Here is a 19,452-nt window from a genome sequence, read left to right as displayed (position 1 = left end):
TTACCAAGAGGCTTTATAACGGAGCTGTGTGTGACACATTGTATTTGTATTTGTAATAGTATGCCAAGTTAATACATTTATGTGTGGGAAATGTGCACGTGATTCGGACCTTTGATAGAGCGTTTTTAATTTATCATTAGTTAGTACAGACTTGGACGCATTCCGAGTCACTGTCCGTCCGTTCAAACACGTGACGTTCATCATCTTGATATTGGCTATCTTGCTTGTTGAGACTACTCTATGAAAAGAATGACGCGAGGCGGTCAGTGCCAAGTATACTGTTTGATTAAGAAGTGTTACTTTCCTGTATATTATTGATAGCTCTTTTCTGTGCAGTTTATCTTTATTGCGTCGTACAAGCGTTCAGATACCCCGTGCATGCGTCACAATATCGATGTAACTGGAGAAACGCGTTAAAGTTATATGTACGAAACATGGTACAAGCGTTTCCACTATTATATAGTATCCACGAGTAGTGAACATTCTTACCACATTATAGTTGGTTCGACGTATTTTTATATTAATTTATTTAAATCACGTGAGTTAGTATTTGTTCAGCTTTTTTCAGTCATTGTTTATTTTACCTATAAAACTACACCGTAGGCCTAGGTACACTGTATAGTATTTCCCAAGAGAGCAGTGCCTAGGCTTACTTTATTCGGTCAATGAAATACCGGAAATACTGCGCGCTCTAATACTTGCTTGCTTTTCATAAGAAGAAAAAGAAAAGTTAACTCGAGCGTGTTACCAAATAAGGCAAAGTTAATGATTCTTCTTAATGTGAGGTCATAGTTCAACCGTTACTGACTTTCCGTCCTGACACTGACCACTGCATTTATAAGATTATTACAGTTATTTAGATGATAATCAATCGTCATTTAATTAATGACTCGTCGCTTTCTTCTTCTTATCTATACTGTCGGCCTCTGTAGTACGTCTGATGAAACAGGACATAACGAAAGCAATAGTATTGCTGCTCTTTGACAGTCCTTCTGGTTTGGGTTTTCGCCATTCAAAAAGTTTGATTTTTCTACATCCTCTTGAGGGCGTTAGCACACTGAATGCATTAGGTGTGACGTAGCATAGATATGGAAAGCCAAATCCTCCAAAAAATACAATATAGACAATACGCCAAACAAATCACACAACATTTTTTTGTACGAATGGATTATTCATAAATTGAATGTATTATGTATTTTGGCGAATTTGGCTTTCCATAGTTAAATTACGGAAAGCCAAATTGGCGAATTTAGAAGTGATTAGTTTGTACATAATTCTATCATAGCATGCCCTTCCTTTTAATACTTTGTTAATGCTTGCCATATGTTTTATAAACACATGTATATATTTTTTGCTTCGTCAAATTTACTGTATTGTAATATATAAAACATTCTTGATTTAAAACCAGTTTAAAATATTGATTTATTGCATCCCTTTCGTGTTCCCCTAGTCCACGTGTTTTATGTTTTCATCTAGGTTCCATTAAGTACACGGCCACGAGTGATTTGATTATTAAAACAAGGACGTTGTATTTCCAAGGATAGACTTCAGAGTTTATTACGAATACACTGAATTTGAAGTTGAATTATTTTTGTTCATGAGAATGAGATGGCGTGTAGGCCTTGTATTTGTATAGGCATCTATAGAAATACATAGGCATACTAAACATGCACTTATGTGCATATTCGTCGAGAGGAGAGAAAGGGTGGTTGTTGGTTGTCATAGTAGTCTAGGTTATAGACTGAAATTAGTAAAATAATAAATATTTTGGCACGTATAGCGTTTCATACGTATAATACTCTACCTCACATTTTCGAATGGTGCGCCAGCAAAAAAAAGACAATATACAGACTATAAAGTCTAGTCGCATAGAATAGAAGAATATAGTACTAGGTTACTAAGTTTTAGAATGGGATTATATTCGAATTGTACAGTAGTAACAATTGAATTGATCACTCTCTCGTATGCTTATAGCTTACGTTGGGGTGGGATTATACTCGAGATGAGATTGTATAACTCGCGATTTAAACTTGATTTGAACATGTGCGCATGCACGAAACTGGATCATCGAGGATGTACTGCACAACCTTGTCACATGAGCTCGAGTAAATATTAATAATAATTATCATTTCCATTGACTTGATGCAATGCCTATTTGGCAAGGGTATAGGGCAAAACGTGTCGATAATTTCAAGTTCCGTTTTGTATCATCATCATCAGGCATCCTTCAGTCAAGATTGACTATGGAGACGACATTGGAGAGAATTTCATCCGTTTTCCAGTGAGTCTGTGTGAGTTCCAGTGGCTGATCTAGATTTTCTTTTCAGATACCTCTCTTCATTTTCCATACGATATCTTTCTTCACTGTGTACAAGTCCTGCCTTAATACAATCTTTCCATGATTTTCGGTCATCAGCCTTTTTTTCCCAGGTGTTAACATTGATGTTCATTGCCTTCAAGTCTCTTTTACATGCATCTTTGAAACGCAAAAGTGGACGTCCTTTGGATCTTTTACAATTCGCTAGCTCACCGTACAACATAACCTTTGGAGTTCTTGTATCGTCCATTCTTCTGACATGACCAAGCCATCGTAGTCTTCGCTGTCTAATTAATGTAAATATCGAAGGAATGCCACATCTATCAAGGATACTGTTGTTTGTTACCCTGTCCTGCCATCTGATATTTAAGATAGTCCGGAGACAGCGGAGGTGAAAGACATTTAGTTTCTTTTCTTGTCTAGCATAGGTTGTCCATGATTCAGCTCCATACAAGAGGACGCTAATGACACATGCCATATACACTTTTATCTTCACAGCCACTCTAATATTTTTGTTTTCCCAAACACGTGCAGACAACTGACTGAGAGTACTAGAAGCTCTTCCGATTCGAATGTTTAGTTCACAATCAAGAGAGTTGTTATAAGTTATAACTGAACCAAGATAAGAAAATTTACTAACATTTTCAAGTAGAAAATTGTTGACAGTAAAATTGTTTTGACCAGTTGTTTTAAACGGTAAAATCTTTGTTTTCTTTACACTTATGGTGAGACCAAAGTGTTCACAGGCACATGAAAATTTAACAAGTAGAAGTTGTAGACCATTAGGAGAATGGCTGCAGAAACAGGCATCATCTGCATAAAGAAAATCACGAAGAAGAACCTTAAATATTTTTGTCTTAGCTTTAAGTCTGGCCGGGTTGTACAGCTTGCCAGTAGATCTACAATGCAATAAAACTCCTTCCATAAGATTAGGTTCAAAAGCTCTTTGGAGGACGACTGCAAAGTAAATCCCAAAAAGAAGAGGGGCAAGAACATCTCCTTGTTTTGTCCCACTCTCGACATCAAATGAGTCAGACACTGCTCCATTGTACTTGACAGTAGCTTGCATTCCTTGATGGAAGGATCGGATAATATTTAATAGAGTAGGTGGACATCCAATTTTCCTTAGGATTTCAAATAGACAGTCTCTATTAATAAGGTCAAAAGCCTTAGTGAGATCGATAAATGCCAGGTAGAGTTGCTGTTTTTGCTCAACACATTTTTCCTGCAGCTGTCTAATAGAGAATATTATATCAATGGTAGATCTTCCAGAGCGAAAACCACACTGAGACTCTGGATATACCCTTTCCGCTAAAGGCAGCAGACGTTGTAGAACTACTTTTCCAAATACTTTTCCACAGATATTAAGCAGAGAAATGCCGCGATAATTATCACAGCAACCACGATCACCTTTATTCTTGTACAGAGTGACAATGGATGCATTCTTGAAATCCTGTGGAACTTCACCAAGAGACCAACAGAGACTAATAAGCTCATGCAGATGATGTATTAGAGTCAGGCCACCTGCTTTAACAATTTCAGTTGGTATACCATCATCACCAGGAGCCTTGCCTGAAGACAGTTGCTTTACTGCTGATCGTACTTCATCCATAGTTGGGTAGGCATCAAGTTCCAACATAGTTGGTAAATTTGGAACATTCTTTAGTTCCTCCTGGGATACAGACATCTTAGTTTGGTAAACTTCTGAGTAATGTTCTACCCATCGGTCCATCTGTTTCTTCTGATCGATTATCACATTACCATTTCGGTCTTTAATTTGTGCTGTTTTCTTTTGCACTGGCCCAATGGCTTTTCGGATTCCTTCATACATTCCCTTCAAGTGCCCTGTATCAGCATCTTGTTGTATCTGAGCACTAAGTTCCTCCCAGTACTCATTAGTGCACTGGCGCACAACTCGTTGAACATCAGCCCTTGCTAAACGTAGAGAAGCAAGATTATGCCGTGTAGCGTGAGTCTTGTAAGCTAACAGAGCTGTACGTTTCTTCTCAATGACGGGCAGTAACTTTTCAGACTTTTCTTCAAACCAGTCTTGGTTGTTTTTTATTTTCTTACCAAACACTTCTATAGCAGAGTCATAAATTGCAGTTTTCATTTTCCCCCAGTATTCTTCAATATTTTTGCACTCATCTTGCATAGCAAGATTTTTTGCTAATTGATGTTCAAACTTTGCACATTTATCTGTGTCGGATGTTTCCTTGACATTGATCTTCCGAAGAGGGTGATGTTTAGTTTTTGGTCTTTGCTTTTGCACAATTTTTAGTCGACTGCAGACCAGAGAGTGGTCTGTTTCGCAAACTGCACTATGAAACGTACGAGTATTTTTAACATCATTTAAGGAAGAACGGCGTGTGATTATTAAGTCGAGCTGATGCCAGTGTTTAGACCTAGGATGTCTCCATGAAACTTTGTGAGATGTCTTTGATTTGAAAAATGTGTTAGTTACGCAAAGTTTGAAGTATGAGCATAATTCAAGAAGCCTCTGTCCATTTTCATTTAGCTTTCCAACACCAAAATTCCCTAAGCATGCTGGCCATGCTGCCCTGTTGTCACCAACTCGAGCATTAAAATCACCAAGCAAAATTAAAGGTGTTTTCTCAGGAATGTTCTTAATAAAAGAATGCAGATATTGATAAAACTGATCTTTAACCTCGTCGGAACTCATAAGTGTTGGTGCATACAAACTCAAGATGACAGGTGACTCAATAGAGTTTGAAAGCCTAATTGCAAGCAGCCTCTCATTACTACCTTCTAATACTACAACATCTCTGAACAAGTTATTCTTGATGGCAAAACCAACTCCATGTTGCCTCACACAGCCAGTATTATTCCCTTTCCATATAAAAGTATAGTTACTTTCCTGCAGTGAACCAGATTCTAGCAAGCGTGTTTCTTGAAGAGCAACAATATCAAGGTCAAGACGTAAGAGCTCAGAGTCGATGACTGCTGTTTTACGTGCATCATCTATTTTCTGCAGATCATTATTTAATCCAGTTCTAAGAGTACGAATATTCCATGTACCAAGTTTTAAATGAAGCTTTGTTTTATAATTATTTCTATTTCTAATTTTTCTTTTTGTCTTGGGTACATTCAATCTAACTGCCTGTCAGGCTAATTAAAACCATAAGTCCCACGCACCCAGTGAGACAAGCAATCGGTGGCGGAATAGCACCTAATTGGCTGGGGGCTGCCCAGCTTAAGGCGGGCGGTAGCTATTCAATGGAATTAAATAATCCCTCCCACTGTCGAGATCGACCCCTGGCGTCAAGTCCTACGCCAATCGGACAACAGACTTATAACCGGTAACTGACGATCTCCGTGTTGATCCTTTGTACAAACAAAGTTGGAGTGGCCTCTCCAAGTATGCCAGGGCATAATATATGGAATCCTGAGCTGCCCAATTATCAGGAATCCCCTCTCGGCATTACTAGTAGTGTCCAGTGGAATGGAAACCAATACGACTGGTACTAGATCTGCTGCAGAAGTTGCCAGAAAAGTAGAACAAAGTTCACTAAACTGCCTTACGGGACTTCAGCTCCGAGTGAGAAAACTAAACCCTCCCAGACACTAGCTGGATATTTCTATGGTTTAAGGGCTGCTCTTTTATGAGAGAGCTAACTAACTAATACTACCATAGGCCTGAAGAGCCTGAAACCTGCCTGACTTGGTTAGACCTACTAGGGACAAAATGTCCCCGCCAGTATAGCTTTCAGACTTGATGACAACTAGACCTTTGGTAGTATTGTAGCTGATACAGGTTGTATCGGAATACAGCTTGACCGATAGCAGTCCAGATGTTTTGACTGACCTGACCTGAATCCACTTATAATCAGGAAAATCTGGACATTTTAATAGAAACATAAAAAGTAGCTACTAACTTTGTTTAGGCCTAGTCATTAGATTTTTTTATTCAATTCTGAATAAACGTTAATGTGTTTGTGTGCTGATACGAGTATAAGAGCATGTTTTAACATCATACATGTAGTTACAGTTGTGTCTGAGTGATAGAGGTTAATAAACTGAGACATCATACCTAGTTCTGATATCCTACAATATGTTTGTAGAAGAATATAGATTCTACCTTTCAGCGTGTCTACTAAACATACTCTAGAACTAAGTATAATATGCTATTTTAACATATACCAAAATTGTTCATATAAATGACGATAACAATAATTTCAAATTGCAAGTGATCATGGGAGCAGATCTGTGGACATAAACACGTATTCAAACAAAACTTATTTCAGGGGCAACAGCTTTGAAGCAACCAAAGGGAGGAGGGGATCTCAATTCAGATACATATTCTTACTTCGTAATGTCTATTGTATAATTAAACTTATAACTAATATAGCCATGACACTACTCGACATCGTAAATTGAACTTTTGGATTTAGTGTAGGCCTACAGGGCAAAAACAAATTATATCTGATGATGACCGAGACAGATTAGCGTCTCGAATATATTAGATGCTGATGATTGTAATGGTGCGACAGGAGGAGGGGTGGAAGTATCCAGAACGTTGTTAGTTGGCGAAGCGTACTATTCTATGGGCGCATATGCTGATTATGGCGCCCCATACTATTCGATTGATTGATGATTGATTTTCACCATATTTTTTTTTACTGCTCACAGTATTGCACTGAAATAAAAAAAAATGGCTGATATTTTCATGCAAACATACTATAGGCCTGTATTGTAATTAGTGGACGCATTAATTTTGGTGTCAATTTTTTTACAATGTAAGTTTTCATCAGCCCTATTGCAACATGTTGTTAAAAAAATGACTGAAACTGTAATTTTGACATGGGGGTCTATTGGTGATAGGCCTAGTGTATAATTGACAGCAAAAATGTTGGAAAACACTGTCACGAAAGGCATTATAAAGAAGGAAATTGATTTAATTGTTGGCCTTGGTATGGGAGAGTCAACTAAGGTGACAATCGATGCTATACAGAGTTTCATCATGAACTATATTTAATTCTTTGTTGCGTAACAAGGCCGTGATGGGCTGGTAGGGGGAATTTTACATTTCATATACGCGAGTACCACATTTACTGCTGGTTCTAAGAGAAAGTTTGTTTTTTCCCATTACAACGCGTTTTATAATTACTGGTTTCCGTTACAGATCGTATTTTGAAACGAGACCGAGACGCAAACATTGTTTACGTAAACACAATGATATGTGGGCGTAAAAACAAGACAATAAAGAGTTAATAATTATTTTAAACAATATACCGAATGTCTAGTGTATTTATGAATTTACACAACAAAGAAAATGTCTCTAAAATATCCCCCGTCAGAAAATATCGTCTATAAATTTGTACCTTGGTGGTTTCGTGTTTCGTCGCTTGTAACCCTCCTCAGCTACACAGTCTAGACTTCTCCATTTTATGAACCACAAACCGGGAAAAGGTTAGAACGCGAGGGATGTTAAAGTCAAAGTTTCCGACACCCAGGTGCCTAGAGGTATGTAGGCCTACCTGGTGATGAATAGGTTGTTTGTATTATAATGCGAACGAATAGTATAACTCATTTTCTCCGTAGATCTAACAATCGTCAATTAATAATTCTCCCGATTCTCAGTGCTGTATCTCAACATACGACAATAATTATTTGTCCAGTATCAGTGGACAATTCCATAAATACAGCATCACATGTGATACACATGTATGACGTAAGGCTGGGTTAGTAATAGTATGTTTCCAATTTTGTAAGCCGAGTTTATTAGCCTGACCCATGTTAAATGTCAATGCACTTTATTCATTATGATTGAAATTGCCGAACAAACATGGCCAAGGCATGATTGAAATAAAAGCTGTCATCTTAATGAAACACAAATACAAGTATAAAAAAAAGAAAGAAAATGAAATGACAAAAAAGAAAAGAAGTCGTTATTAAACGTTATTATTATTAAGGCTATCCATCGTTTTCTGTCGCATAAAAATAAGCCTATACATCAGAAAATCTTAGTTTAGGCTATTATGTCTATAAATATACAAAAGTTAGTTTCAATCATCAACTACTTTTGGAACCGCATGACGTTATTTCAATATTTACTTTAAATTAAAGAAACTGTCGTATTTATTAATATATGATTGAAAAACATTCAATTACCATAAACATTACACGTTACAATCGTTTATTATGGTTTTATCATTATAGTTCGCCGATATTTGGTACAAAATGAGAATGATGGTTAAATATCACCATTTAAAAAAATTTATTTTTTTAAATTCAATATTTCACACGGGGCTCCATTTTTTTGTCGAAAAAGTAGAAAATCGTATTGTAAAGTTTCTTTAATTAATTAATTAAATTAATTAAAAATTAATATTCTTCGACGTCAAAATAACAATTGTTTTTCCTTATACGCTGCTGCTGCGGAAAATACAAAGAATACAGTTACGAAAAACAGGTTAGCATTGAAGGAAGAAAAAGTAAATTCAAAGGCATTGTCTTTATGCATTGTCAATAGTGACAATGACAAATTGTAACAGTATTGTAATGTCTTTAAACAATTTGTTGGTTGAGCCAATGTTTTTGATCAATGTGAATAGTTTGTCAGGTAAAATGAGTGCTGTAGACAGGCTAACATTCTTAGGTAATTGTCTTGGACATTTCCTTTGACGGTTTTGAACTTTTGTTGTGGTTCTTTCCCTACCGTCACTGACAGGAAGTCGCTCTAGGATGCGCGCGTATACAAAATAAATCCACTTACAGTCTAGTATTCCGTTAATCCAACAGTGACCATTATTCTATTACGATCTTTGTGACGTATAAGGTGATTGAGAACGTGTGGTTTCCCCTGGGGTGAACGTAAAGCAAGTCAGGAAATGAAGAGAATGATAGGAAAAAAAGTGAAAGGATTCGCAGAACAAAGTTGACAATAACTAAACATAGTATTTGACTTATAGTAATAGTACTAAAAATGAGTAAGTTGCGGGTTTTCCAATGCTTATACTTTTAATTTAGGCATTCATTTGTTACATTTAAAGTGGTTTTCAGCCTCAAATGTTTTCAATTGTCTAAAATATGTATAAATATACACATATACATACATACATATACACATTTAAATGTATAGGTCTCTAAGTAGAACCCCTCCTTTAGGACACCCCTGTTCAAGAAACAAAGAGAGATATACTTTCCCGTAATTAAACGAATGAGGGCAATGTACGTTTTGACACGGACGACTCCTATATTATGGGGGTGGAGGGACACTCTTTGTAGGTTCCGACGGTGTCCCCTCTAGGTGTTTTCTGTAGGCTACTATTGTAAGATAGGGACACCCTACTCCTATTATCGGTAGTGCACACAGCCTCTCTTGTGTTTATAGGTTTTAACACATGGCCAACCCATATTTTAACCGAAACTTGGTTGAATTCTGAATGTTCCCCCCCCCCCCCCCATTAGGTTGTATTATAAAATGACCACCGAGTACGCTACGTACATATTTCTAGGTTTGTGCTTTTCATGGTTTTTGTTTTTATTTTTCTCAAATTATTATAGTTTGTTCTAAATTCTTAAGGTTCTCTTGATATAAGTTTCATTCTCATGTTTTACATCCGTTTTTATGTTCTTATGTTAACGAATCGTGTAAAAATGCCATATTAGTAAATTGTACTTGAACGTTACTTGTTCGTTTCCCTTTAGCCTTATGATCTTGTTATTAAGTTATTCCTGGGTGCATTGTGGGACTAATCTTACGTCATATGTTGTTGAGTCAACGATATTTTTATTTTCATACATTTTTCTGTCATCATATTGACAAAATAATATTTATTTTAAATGTGTTAATAACTTAATAGGATTGAGATTTGGTTTAATAATTTTGTATAAGAAAATTAAATAAAAATTACTTTTATCTCACCGTCAACCTTAGACACATTGTCACACGGGACAAAAGTAAAGTCAACTCAATTTACATTTAAATCATGAGTTACAATATGAACAAAAATATAGAATCAAAAGTGATTTTTACATATATTTATATAATGTAAGTTATTCATTATTAATTTAAATTATTAGTGATTAATTATATAAATAGCCTATTACCTGTTGATTGGACAGAATGAACATTTATATTACGGGACTTTTTTTCTTTATGTGGAAATAAAGTGGGAATATGGCTGAGAAATTAAAGACCAATTATTCCAGGACTAAAGCTTGTCTACACTATCATACTTTATTTGACAACAAAATGTGATGTGCCCATATATGGACATGATGATGTCATATCACTACCATTATTTGTGTATATCACTACCATATTTGGGTACATCACACTTTTTTGTCGAACTAGTTTGATAGTGTAGACAAAGCTTAACACAAAAACTTAAAAGCAAGTGTTTTTCTAGGCGATATGTGAAATGGTATAGTAGTAGTATTGAGAAAGATTGCTGACTGGTTGTAGGCATAAAGCTCTGTCTACACTATCAAACTAGAGTTTGACAAAATAAGTGTGATGTACCCAAATATGGTAGTGATGCTTAAATATGGTAGTGATATGACATCATATATGAGCACATCACAATTTTTTGTCGCTACATAAAGTTTGATAGTGTAGACAGAGCTTTAGTTTCCTTTATGATTAATAAGCCTATTTTTTTAAATCCTTTTTTTCGACACACATCTAATGATAGCATTAATGAGAACAAGTTAGGAATCATGTAAACATTCTACTGTAGTTACTGCAGTAACTACATCTACTGGAATATTGTATGCTTTTAGTTTGTTCAATAGCAGAAATGCGGCAGCCGCTACAACAATCAGATTTCCCCTAAAAGCTCTAAATAGGGTAAACAGAATATAGTTACTGCAGTAACTGCAGTAGAATGATTTTGTAGTGAGTATTTAACATTAAGAATGGCACAGCGCCAGAATTTGAAGCTAAGACCCACAAACAAGCAAGTGAATCCAGCTACAATGTCACTTTCCTATAATCCTCTCACTCACTGATCTTTCTTTATGTTACTAGGAAGATTTCTCTATTACTAGTAGGCAAAAAGGGCATGAAAACGATAGATCGCATCGGTAAAATGTGTCCTCTCATAGTTTAGACTTGCCCCAAGTCAGTATTTATTGTCTTTTTTATGTTAGTCCACCTGTCTGTCTGAAAATACGAGCTCATGTATTATACGTATGAAACACCATATGTGCCAAAATATTTATCTTTTTACTAATTTCGGTCTAGAACCTAAACTACTACAATCATTAAGAGGACATCTTCGGGGATCCCGGCCCTGAATAGTGATTGGTTGTATTTTCCCCTTGTTCATTTCATAGGGAAAATCCCCAAAAGGTTCTGCTATACATTATAATTGTATTTAAGCACTGCTCTGGGACGTGGCATTGGACTGCAATTCGAAATAAAAGCACTTTGTTGTTGAATTCACCGTAGTGTTGTTCATGCTCTATATATATCTTCGAAATTGTTTTTAACAGAATTCTCCAGATAATTTGATTGCCAGAAAGTTCACCGTGGGAATTAATAAGATACAACCAGGTGTACAGTTGTCGACAAGTTTGTTGAGAACTTAAGGGGCCTATTATAGAACTAGCTTACCAATGGTGTGTATACAGAGTTAAGGACTTAAGAGGCCTATTATAGAACTAGCTTACCAATGGTGTGTACAAAGTTAATGATTTAAAAACCATCGAATATGGCAAAGGGTCCTCTATATTGAGGCCTATTAGTATTATAATCAAGATATGTTAGCTATATTTTGATGCAGAAACTACCTTTGACCTTGACTGGATAGCTCTTCTGAGGGTTACAGAGAAAAATGCGTGTCGGGAATGTTAAGTTCAAAACCATTCTGGTATGTTGTCTTCCACACGTTCTCGTGGTAAAATCGTGTTCGTCTGTCATAACAGACTTTGATAATGATATCATACAAAGCATGCCTACAGGTTAAAATATTGTTTTGTTCAATTGTTGCAGTCGTATTTTTCTTACTATTTAAACAAATGTTTTAATATTGAATTTGTATAACATTTACAATATTTAATATAAGAGATACGGAGTGATGAGGAGCCGACGTATTACCTTTATTATTAATATTCCCTTTTTTCATGTAAATTATTGACTTAAAATGTATATGATTATGTACCAGCAGTTTATTCAGAGGAGATTAAATATTAACTTTTTATGTTTTGAAATACCAGATGATATTTAGAAAATTGCTCACTGCTCAGAATATACCCCCTCTATAAATAAAAATATCGATAGAGGGCAGTGTGCATATTTACAGCACCATCAGAAAGAAAGCATGTACAGTCACTAACAAAAATTACGTTCTTTGTAGTCATTCAACCCTTACGGAGCGAGGTTAGCCTTCGCCGGCACGGCACCTAGAATATCTATGATTAATTTCCAATTAAAGTTTATTTAAATACAAAAATAACCTCATTAAATATCTATAAACTAGAAAACTGCGCCGAACTTAATGAAATTCTACATACCGCCCTCTATAGATCTACTTCAAACTTTTATTAATGAATACTACAGGTGTAAACTTGTGCTGATTTCTCTATGGTTTTCAACGGAATACGATAAATGTGGGTTTTATGATATATCGTAATTATTATTTGAAAGTTCAACACTTAATGTAAACACCTTGTTATCGCGTCGATGCAATAGTATTGCGAGCAGACACACACGTATTAATTTTCCTGTGAAATAAATATCTGTCTTTGGTTTTTACTACTCATTTCCCCGATCTCTCATGTTTTTATCGTTAGCGTGCAAATCTACCGTCATGTACAAACCTATTATTGTTATAGGACTATATCATGACATTTTTTATTTCCTTCAGTGAAATATGAATCTATTAATTATTTTCTTTACTTATAAAAAACATGAAATAATTTAAATAAAATAAAAATATAATGTTTGATATATTTATTACTGTATACTGTGCAATTAAAATTAAATATTAGATATTTTGAATGATCCTGTCATGTTTTTGGTTCACTTACGGTCATCGTCCTACTTTTCAATGTACAATTTCAAAGCAAACTTTGCCACAAAATGTACACACAATAAAACCTATTCAAATTATCTTTTAACAAGAACAAGTAAACATTCCAATCATCAATTTATCAGCCGAAAAGAATTTCTTCTAGACTATACCATTTTGATTATGGGTAATTAAAAATAATTTTACTAATTTACTTGAGGCCAGACATTGCGTAAATTGGATTAATATGTATTTCCCAACTGGCATAATGAATTATAATGTGAGTAGTCTGGTAATTTTTTTCATGTTATGTGTAATGTTGTTAGGTAAATGTAATATTTAAAATGTTTTCTCTGGATCGGAAATGATAAGCACCGCGCATGCGTATTAATGTCGAAGGAAACAACTTGACTCAAGCTAGCTGCAAGGTTACGTTTTCGCTATGTTGTCTAGTTGGTACACGAGAGTTTCGAACAAAATGACGGCGACGATGCAAATGCCTATCCCTGTCCCGCAACAGAATATCTGCGAACTTCCAAAAGTTTTAACAGTACAACAGCCAACAATGAACAATACAGCGAATAACAACGGTGCGCCAAATACACCAGAAGAAACAGAAACTAAGTTAAATTTACCCTCAACACCTGAATATTTGGCACAACTGTATAAAGACAGAGGGTCGTTCGAGCTATTTCCAAATATGTTTCTTCACGCCTCAAGACTAATCGAAGAAGGTAGGCAGTGTTTTGTGTTCGTTTGGGCCTAGGAATTTGAGTGTAGATAAGCTTAGAAATTGAGACGTTGATGTACACGTTGTTTTCAGCACTGATATCATGTTTCTTATTAGTTATGTTAATCACTGTGTTCCTGACATTTGACGACTAACTGACCTAATTTCATATGATAAAGCTTGAATCAGTTTAGGCAGGGAGTTTAGCTAGCCACCATACAGGAAGTAAATATTGTACGGTGGTGACTCAAGGAAAGCATGATTCGTTTCTTCAACGAACGTTCAATTTATTGTAAAAGATCTTTATCAAAATGATTTCGAAATTAATCTGTATGGTATTGTAAGTTTTATTAAATATGTGGTACCCTGTTGAGATGATCTGCTGACCTTTTCATAACTATCAGTATTTTTCCTTTATTTCACATTCTTTGAATTCCAAACGGTACATTGTTCTTTTACCAGCATGGTGCTGACACCATAGAATATGCAAATAACTAATAAAAATATGAAATAATATTACGAACCGTCATCTGTTAGTACAAAATAAATATTGTATTTTTGATAAAAGTTTGTCAAATGTTTGTATAGAGTGTCAAAGACGACCGCCTGAGGTATAAACCAAACAGCCGTACAATCGGTAATTTTAAATTAAATAATTGAATGTTTATTTTCATTTTATACATACCGAAATGTCCTCTTGAAATTAATTCATAGTTGTGTATTGTATATTAATTCACACTGAAAGATAGGCTTTATACTGTTACAGTATTTCTATGGGACATTGTTGTAGTAGTACAGACTAGTACATTATTCATTAATTATTTAAAAAATAAATCTTTTTGATAAATAATTATATAATTGTGTAAATTATCATTGGATTTTGCTATAGAAAAGAAATGATAAAACCAACTTAATAATTAATATTTAATGTAATTCATGTTTAACTATCTTAATACTTATTAATGTGATTACTGGTTATCATGTTTCAGTTAAAAATGTTAATGTTAAGTTCATCTCGTTTCATCGCCATCATCACCAGTAAATATCAATAATAATGACTAGAAAGCATATCTCATGAATGCAAATTGCTTGAATATGTAATTTTTGCATCAATATTATGGTTAAAAATAAACTACATTGCTTTACATTACTTCACTGTACATTTTCAAACTGAACATAGATTTGTTGGTAATCTTTGCTATTTGTTTGGTTATTTACTGTAGAGTATTGTACGAAATACTGTACAATAAAAAATAACAGTTATTGTCAGTGTAATTATACAGTACACTGTTCTGTACTTGGATATTATTTGTCATCATTCAATTATGAACTGTATTTTTGTTGCTATCTTCTAAATAATTCTAATAATTGGCAGAGAAGCATACAGTACAGAATTAAACAAATTTTACTGTATGATACTGTTTAATGTCACTTACAGTATTTTTATGTCTATTTCGTGCCTAGCTTACCTGGATAAACCAACAATAGCCCCTTCTCCTCGAAGAGTGAGATATAACTCGAAAAATAGAAGTCTTCATTGAATTTGATACTCAAGAATTTTACTGTAGCAAGCACCATTTTATTTCCTGTACAGTGCCTGGTTACACTTTTAATCTTGAAATTCCATCACAGTTAAAAAGCCAAAAAGATTAATCCAGTGAATAAAAGGGATTGTGAAATTAGGTTTAGGTACAAACGCCTTGTACACTTAATACTACCCTGGTTTAGTTGTATAGCTTACTGTATAGAGGTTCCTTTAATTCCTTTCTCTTTGTGCAATGTCAAAGGCTGTCATGAGGCTACACACAGAAGATTTGATGGTTAATCCTAAAGTCATTCTAATGACATATTGGCATGTATACTGATTGTACTGTTCACATTGGATCTGTATCAATCAGCAGAGGCCTTGGAAACTTTGTCAAAAAACTAATAATCAATTCCTTATATGGTAATACTTATGCTTTGCGTAAAAAGGTTAAGGAAGACCATGTAAATTTCTTTTTTTCAAATTGAATTAGATCAGGTTAAAATTTAGAATGAAGCAATGTTTTTTGTAATCATTTTTAATGAATCCAAAAAAGTTTAAATAAAATCTAATTTTAACGCAATTAATTAATTTATAATAACCCCAATTTTTATCACATTATTTGTTTATTATTTAAATTTTATCTTTGAATGAAGCCACCTTCATGTATGAAATACCCTAGATTTATTAATTTAATTAATATTTTAATATTTATATTTTAACAACACATCTCAATTTGGTTGAAGGCTATTTCAGCATTAAACTACAGTAGTGTAAATTCAAGTACATTTTCCCATTTTACAATGATATTACACACATGAGAATTATGACTAACGCACTAATAATGTTTCAAGTAATTTCTAAGTTGCTGTACCGCATGCGTAAAATCGCCCACCAAATTAGGAATGCGTAAAAACAAAAATTTGTGTTACTTGGATTAAATAATAAAATATCAAATATTCGGTAATAATTGATTTATTATGCCAAATTTGTAAAATGTTTGTGAAGTCTAGAAAAATTTGTTACTGACATTTATTTTTTAGGAAAATTTTCTAAAGAAATTTTAAATCTACAGAACATGACAGTAAATGTACACTATACTGTATGTACAGTACTGTAGACATACACGGCAGTAGACTACTGTGTAAAATACTGTACCTGGTACATCATGAAGTACAGTGCTGGCTAGTCTGAAAAATGATTAATAAAGAAATAGATTTAAACATAGTTTTCTTTGTTTATTTACTGGAGATAAACTTAATTATGTTTGTACACCTTTCGTCGAATGTACTGTTTAATGTAGATGCCGTTCCGCTACTGCATTGCATCAATACTCTGTATGAAAATTGCCTATAGCAATATGAGGCTATTGATTGAGAGCTGAGTGAATTAAGCCTATATCGGACTTCACATAATAACTGCATAGCTTCGTTCAGTCGGAAATAGATCAAAATCGGTAATCAAATTGACTAGTACGTCGGAAAATTGATTTCTCTTGCTTGGTTCGTGCACGTGTTACTGTGTTGTCGGTATGCGGATGGTTGTCGTTCCCAATTGGTGACAAGTGCGCTCGCTCGTTTAAACACAGAGTGCGTTTTCAGTAAGTTTGCTTTCTGATCATTTTCACTTAATAATATTAGTAATGATTGCCGTAAATATTAGTTTAATAAAACATTTGAAATTATGACTGGATGATTCTGAAGGTTACTGTATACTAATTAAAATTGATTTTTAATTTCTTAATGGTGTTTTTCCCCGTTGTTCTTGCTTTCTTTATTTCATTTTGACATCTTCTAGTGGTTTTAGTTTATGTTTGTTTAATTCTTGGTCTGGAGTATTATTATATTTACTTTAAATGGAGGATATTGATTTTAATGTTAAGGTGTTCCAGTAACAATACCACAATACAGCTTAAGCCTACCAGCAGTTTTTACAATTGTCTCACTTCTTCAAGGTCTTGGCATTGATGCCTGATTGAGAGAAGATACTTAAAAACAAGATAAAACTGTATTTCATTGTAGAGAAAATAAAATGTGTGTCTCTCAGTATCACTCAACAATAAAAAAAATAATAATAGCAATAGCATAGAAAAATACAACAAAAAATATCATTTTCGTACAGTATCAAACAGAAGGTTTCTGGTTCGAATCTTGTTTGGGGCAGATTTTTCTTTCATCCTAATAGTAACAAATGGATTTACAGACAACTTTAACTGTAGTTTAAAGTTTCTCTTCCTGTACATTATTATAATGAGAAATAAATTGTAAGTAAAAAAGCTCATTCTGGCTTGTTTGGGTCCAACCTGTTACTACTGACCAGTCTATGGTCTAGCATTGACCAAAGCTTGCTCTTATTTGTCTTAATTGTATTATCCCAGCATTTTCTCTAGAAGAAATTCTCAACTTGAAATGTTTAACCCTTCTTAAAATAGCTGTGTTGATAACACTTAATAACACTTAACATGGCATTACACATTTTCGCATTATAATAATTTGAACAAGTTTTAAAAATTATATGGCCAATTAACAATCATATGTTTCTTGTCAGAATTTCTTGTTATAGTGATTATTACATGTCAATCAATGCTAAAATGAATCATGCTTATTATCATAGTCATGTCGTTAATTTGAAACGTAGAAAAAAATATATTCTTAACTTTATTCTATGGTTTGATGTTAAATTGTTATGGATTATTAGTATAACATCAGTATGCGTACAGTACTGTAGTAACTCCCTACTAACTGTACAGAAACTCCCTTCTCTGTACAGAAACTCCCTTCTCAAGTCTCCACTACCATTTGTTTGTGGACAGAGTTCAAAGTTCATTTGAATCTTTGTACCATCTTATTTTCTAGCCTAGGATTGTTCCCTGGTATGATGCTTCTTCATGCTTCTGTGTGGACAGAGTTCAAAGTTCATGTGACTATTTTTTCTAGCCTATGATTGTTTTTCCCTGGCATAAATATGCTTCTTCACAGTTGGTGTCCAGCAGCTCATTCCATTACCAAGGACATGTCAGCACTCTGGTTACCTCCAAGAATGCTCAAGCATGGTGTGAAGAGTTAATAATGTGCTTTTGTTTGTTTTTATCTGCTTGTTTTGTCCACAAATAATTTTGTATTTGTTTGATTTTTGCGCTTAATTGATTACAAAGAAATTTAATCTATTAATTAGGGGATGTTTTACAATGGAATATTTTAATGTATATTAGTTATTACATGCGAAAAAATAAAAAATAATTATACTGTGATCAAGTATAATCCCATACTAGATAAATATAATCCCACGGTGCCACCCTTACTTTGAGCTAAATTAAGACACAAGACAATATTCCATTGTTAAAGTAATCAAAATATTTAATTCCTCCAACTTTTCCCTCATATCCAAGGTCTTGGAACTATACTAATTAGTAGTGTACAGTACTCTACTTTGGTAATATAACAATTATTCGTGTACTACACTGTGTTATTGCTGAATACAGATCACTCAGGGCTGTTTACTTTGGTTATGCTTGCTGAATTTAACCCTTTAAATAAACCCCTATACAACCGAAGTCAGAATAACGTCAAGTGCCAGTCTAAGTCATAATCTACTGTACCACCATAGTATTTTTGTTATAAAATATTTTACAAATCATTCAACCATGCAAAAATACCATTTGTTGTTGTGGCCTAACCTGTTAAAAAAATCTGATAGCTTCCTTGGAGAGAAAGGAAAAGCCTGACAGGAAAAGGAAAAGGCCCAGCCATTAATCCACTGTAAGAAAGTACAACAAGGTGTGATAGTGTTGTAATACTAACAGCAGATAAAAGTGAAAAGATCTTTCACCGCTTAGCTGCAAGGTTCAATGCGACAAAAATGGAAATTCTGGTTTTCCTTCCTAATCCAGTCAATTTTACTT

The 19,452-nt window shown here is 34.3% G+C and overlaps 1 protein-coding gene across 2 annotated transcripts in view; it reads left to right on the top strand.

Moving 5' to 3' along the window:
- LOC144848514 (KH domain-containing RNA-binding protein QKI-like) overlaps positions 1-19,452 on the top strand; it is an 89,653-nt gene that overhangs the window by 28,214 nt on the left and 41,987 nt on the right. The window contains exon 1 of one of the 2 annotated variants that reach the window (XM_078705297.1): positions 13,672-14,030. The exons of the other annotated variant lie outside the window; for it this stretch is intronic. Coding sequence (XP_078561423.1) covers positions 13,739-14,030 — 292 coding nt within the window. The 5' untranslated portion in view covers positions 13,672-13,738. Of the gene's footprint in view, positions 1-13,671; positions 14,031-19,452 lie in introns of those variants that run through there. 2 annotated transcript variants of the gene reach the window in all.

This window comes from Antedon bifida, chromosome 7, assembly GCF_963402885.1.
Source record: "Antedon bifida chromosome 7, ecAntBifi1.1, whole genome shotgun sequence".
Taxonomy (NCBI): Eukaryota; Metazoa; Echinodermata; class Crinoidea; order Comatulida; family Antedonidae; genus Antedon; species Antedon bifida.
This window is presented reverse-complemented; position numbering and strand designations above follow the sequence as displayed.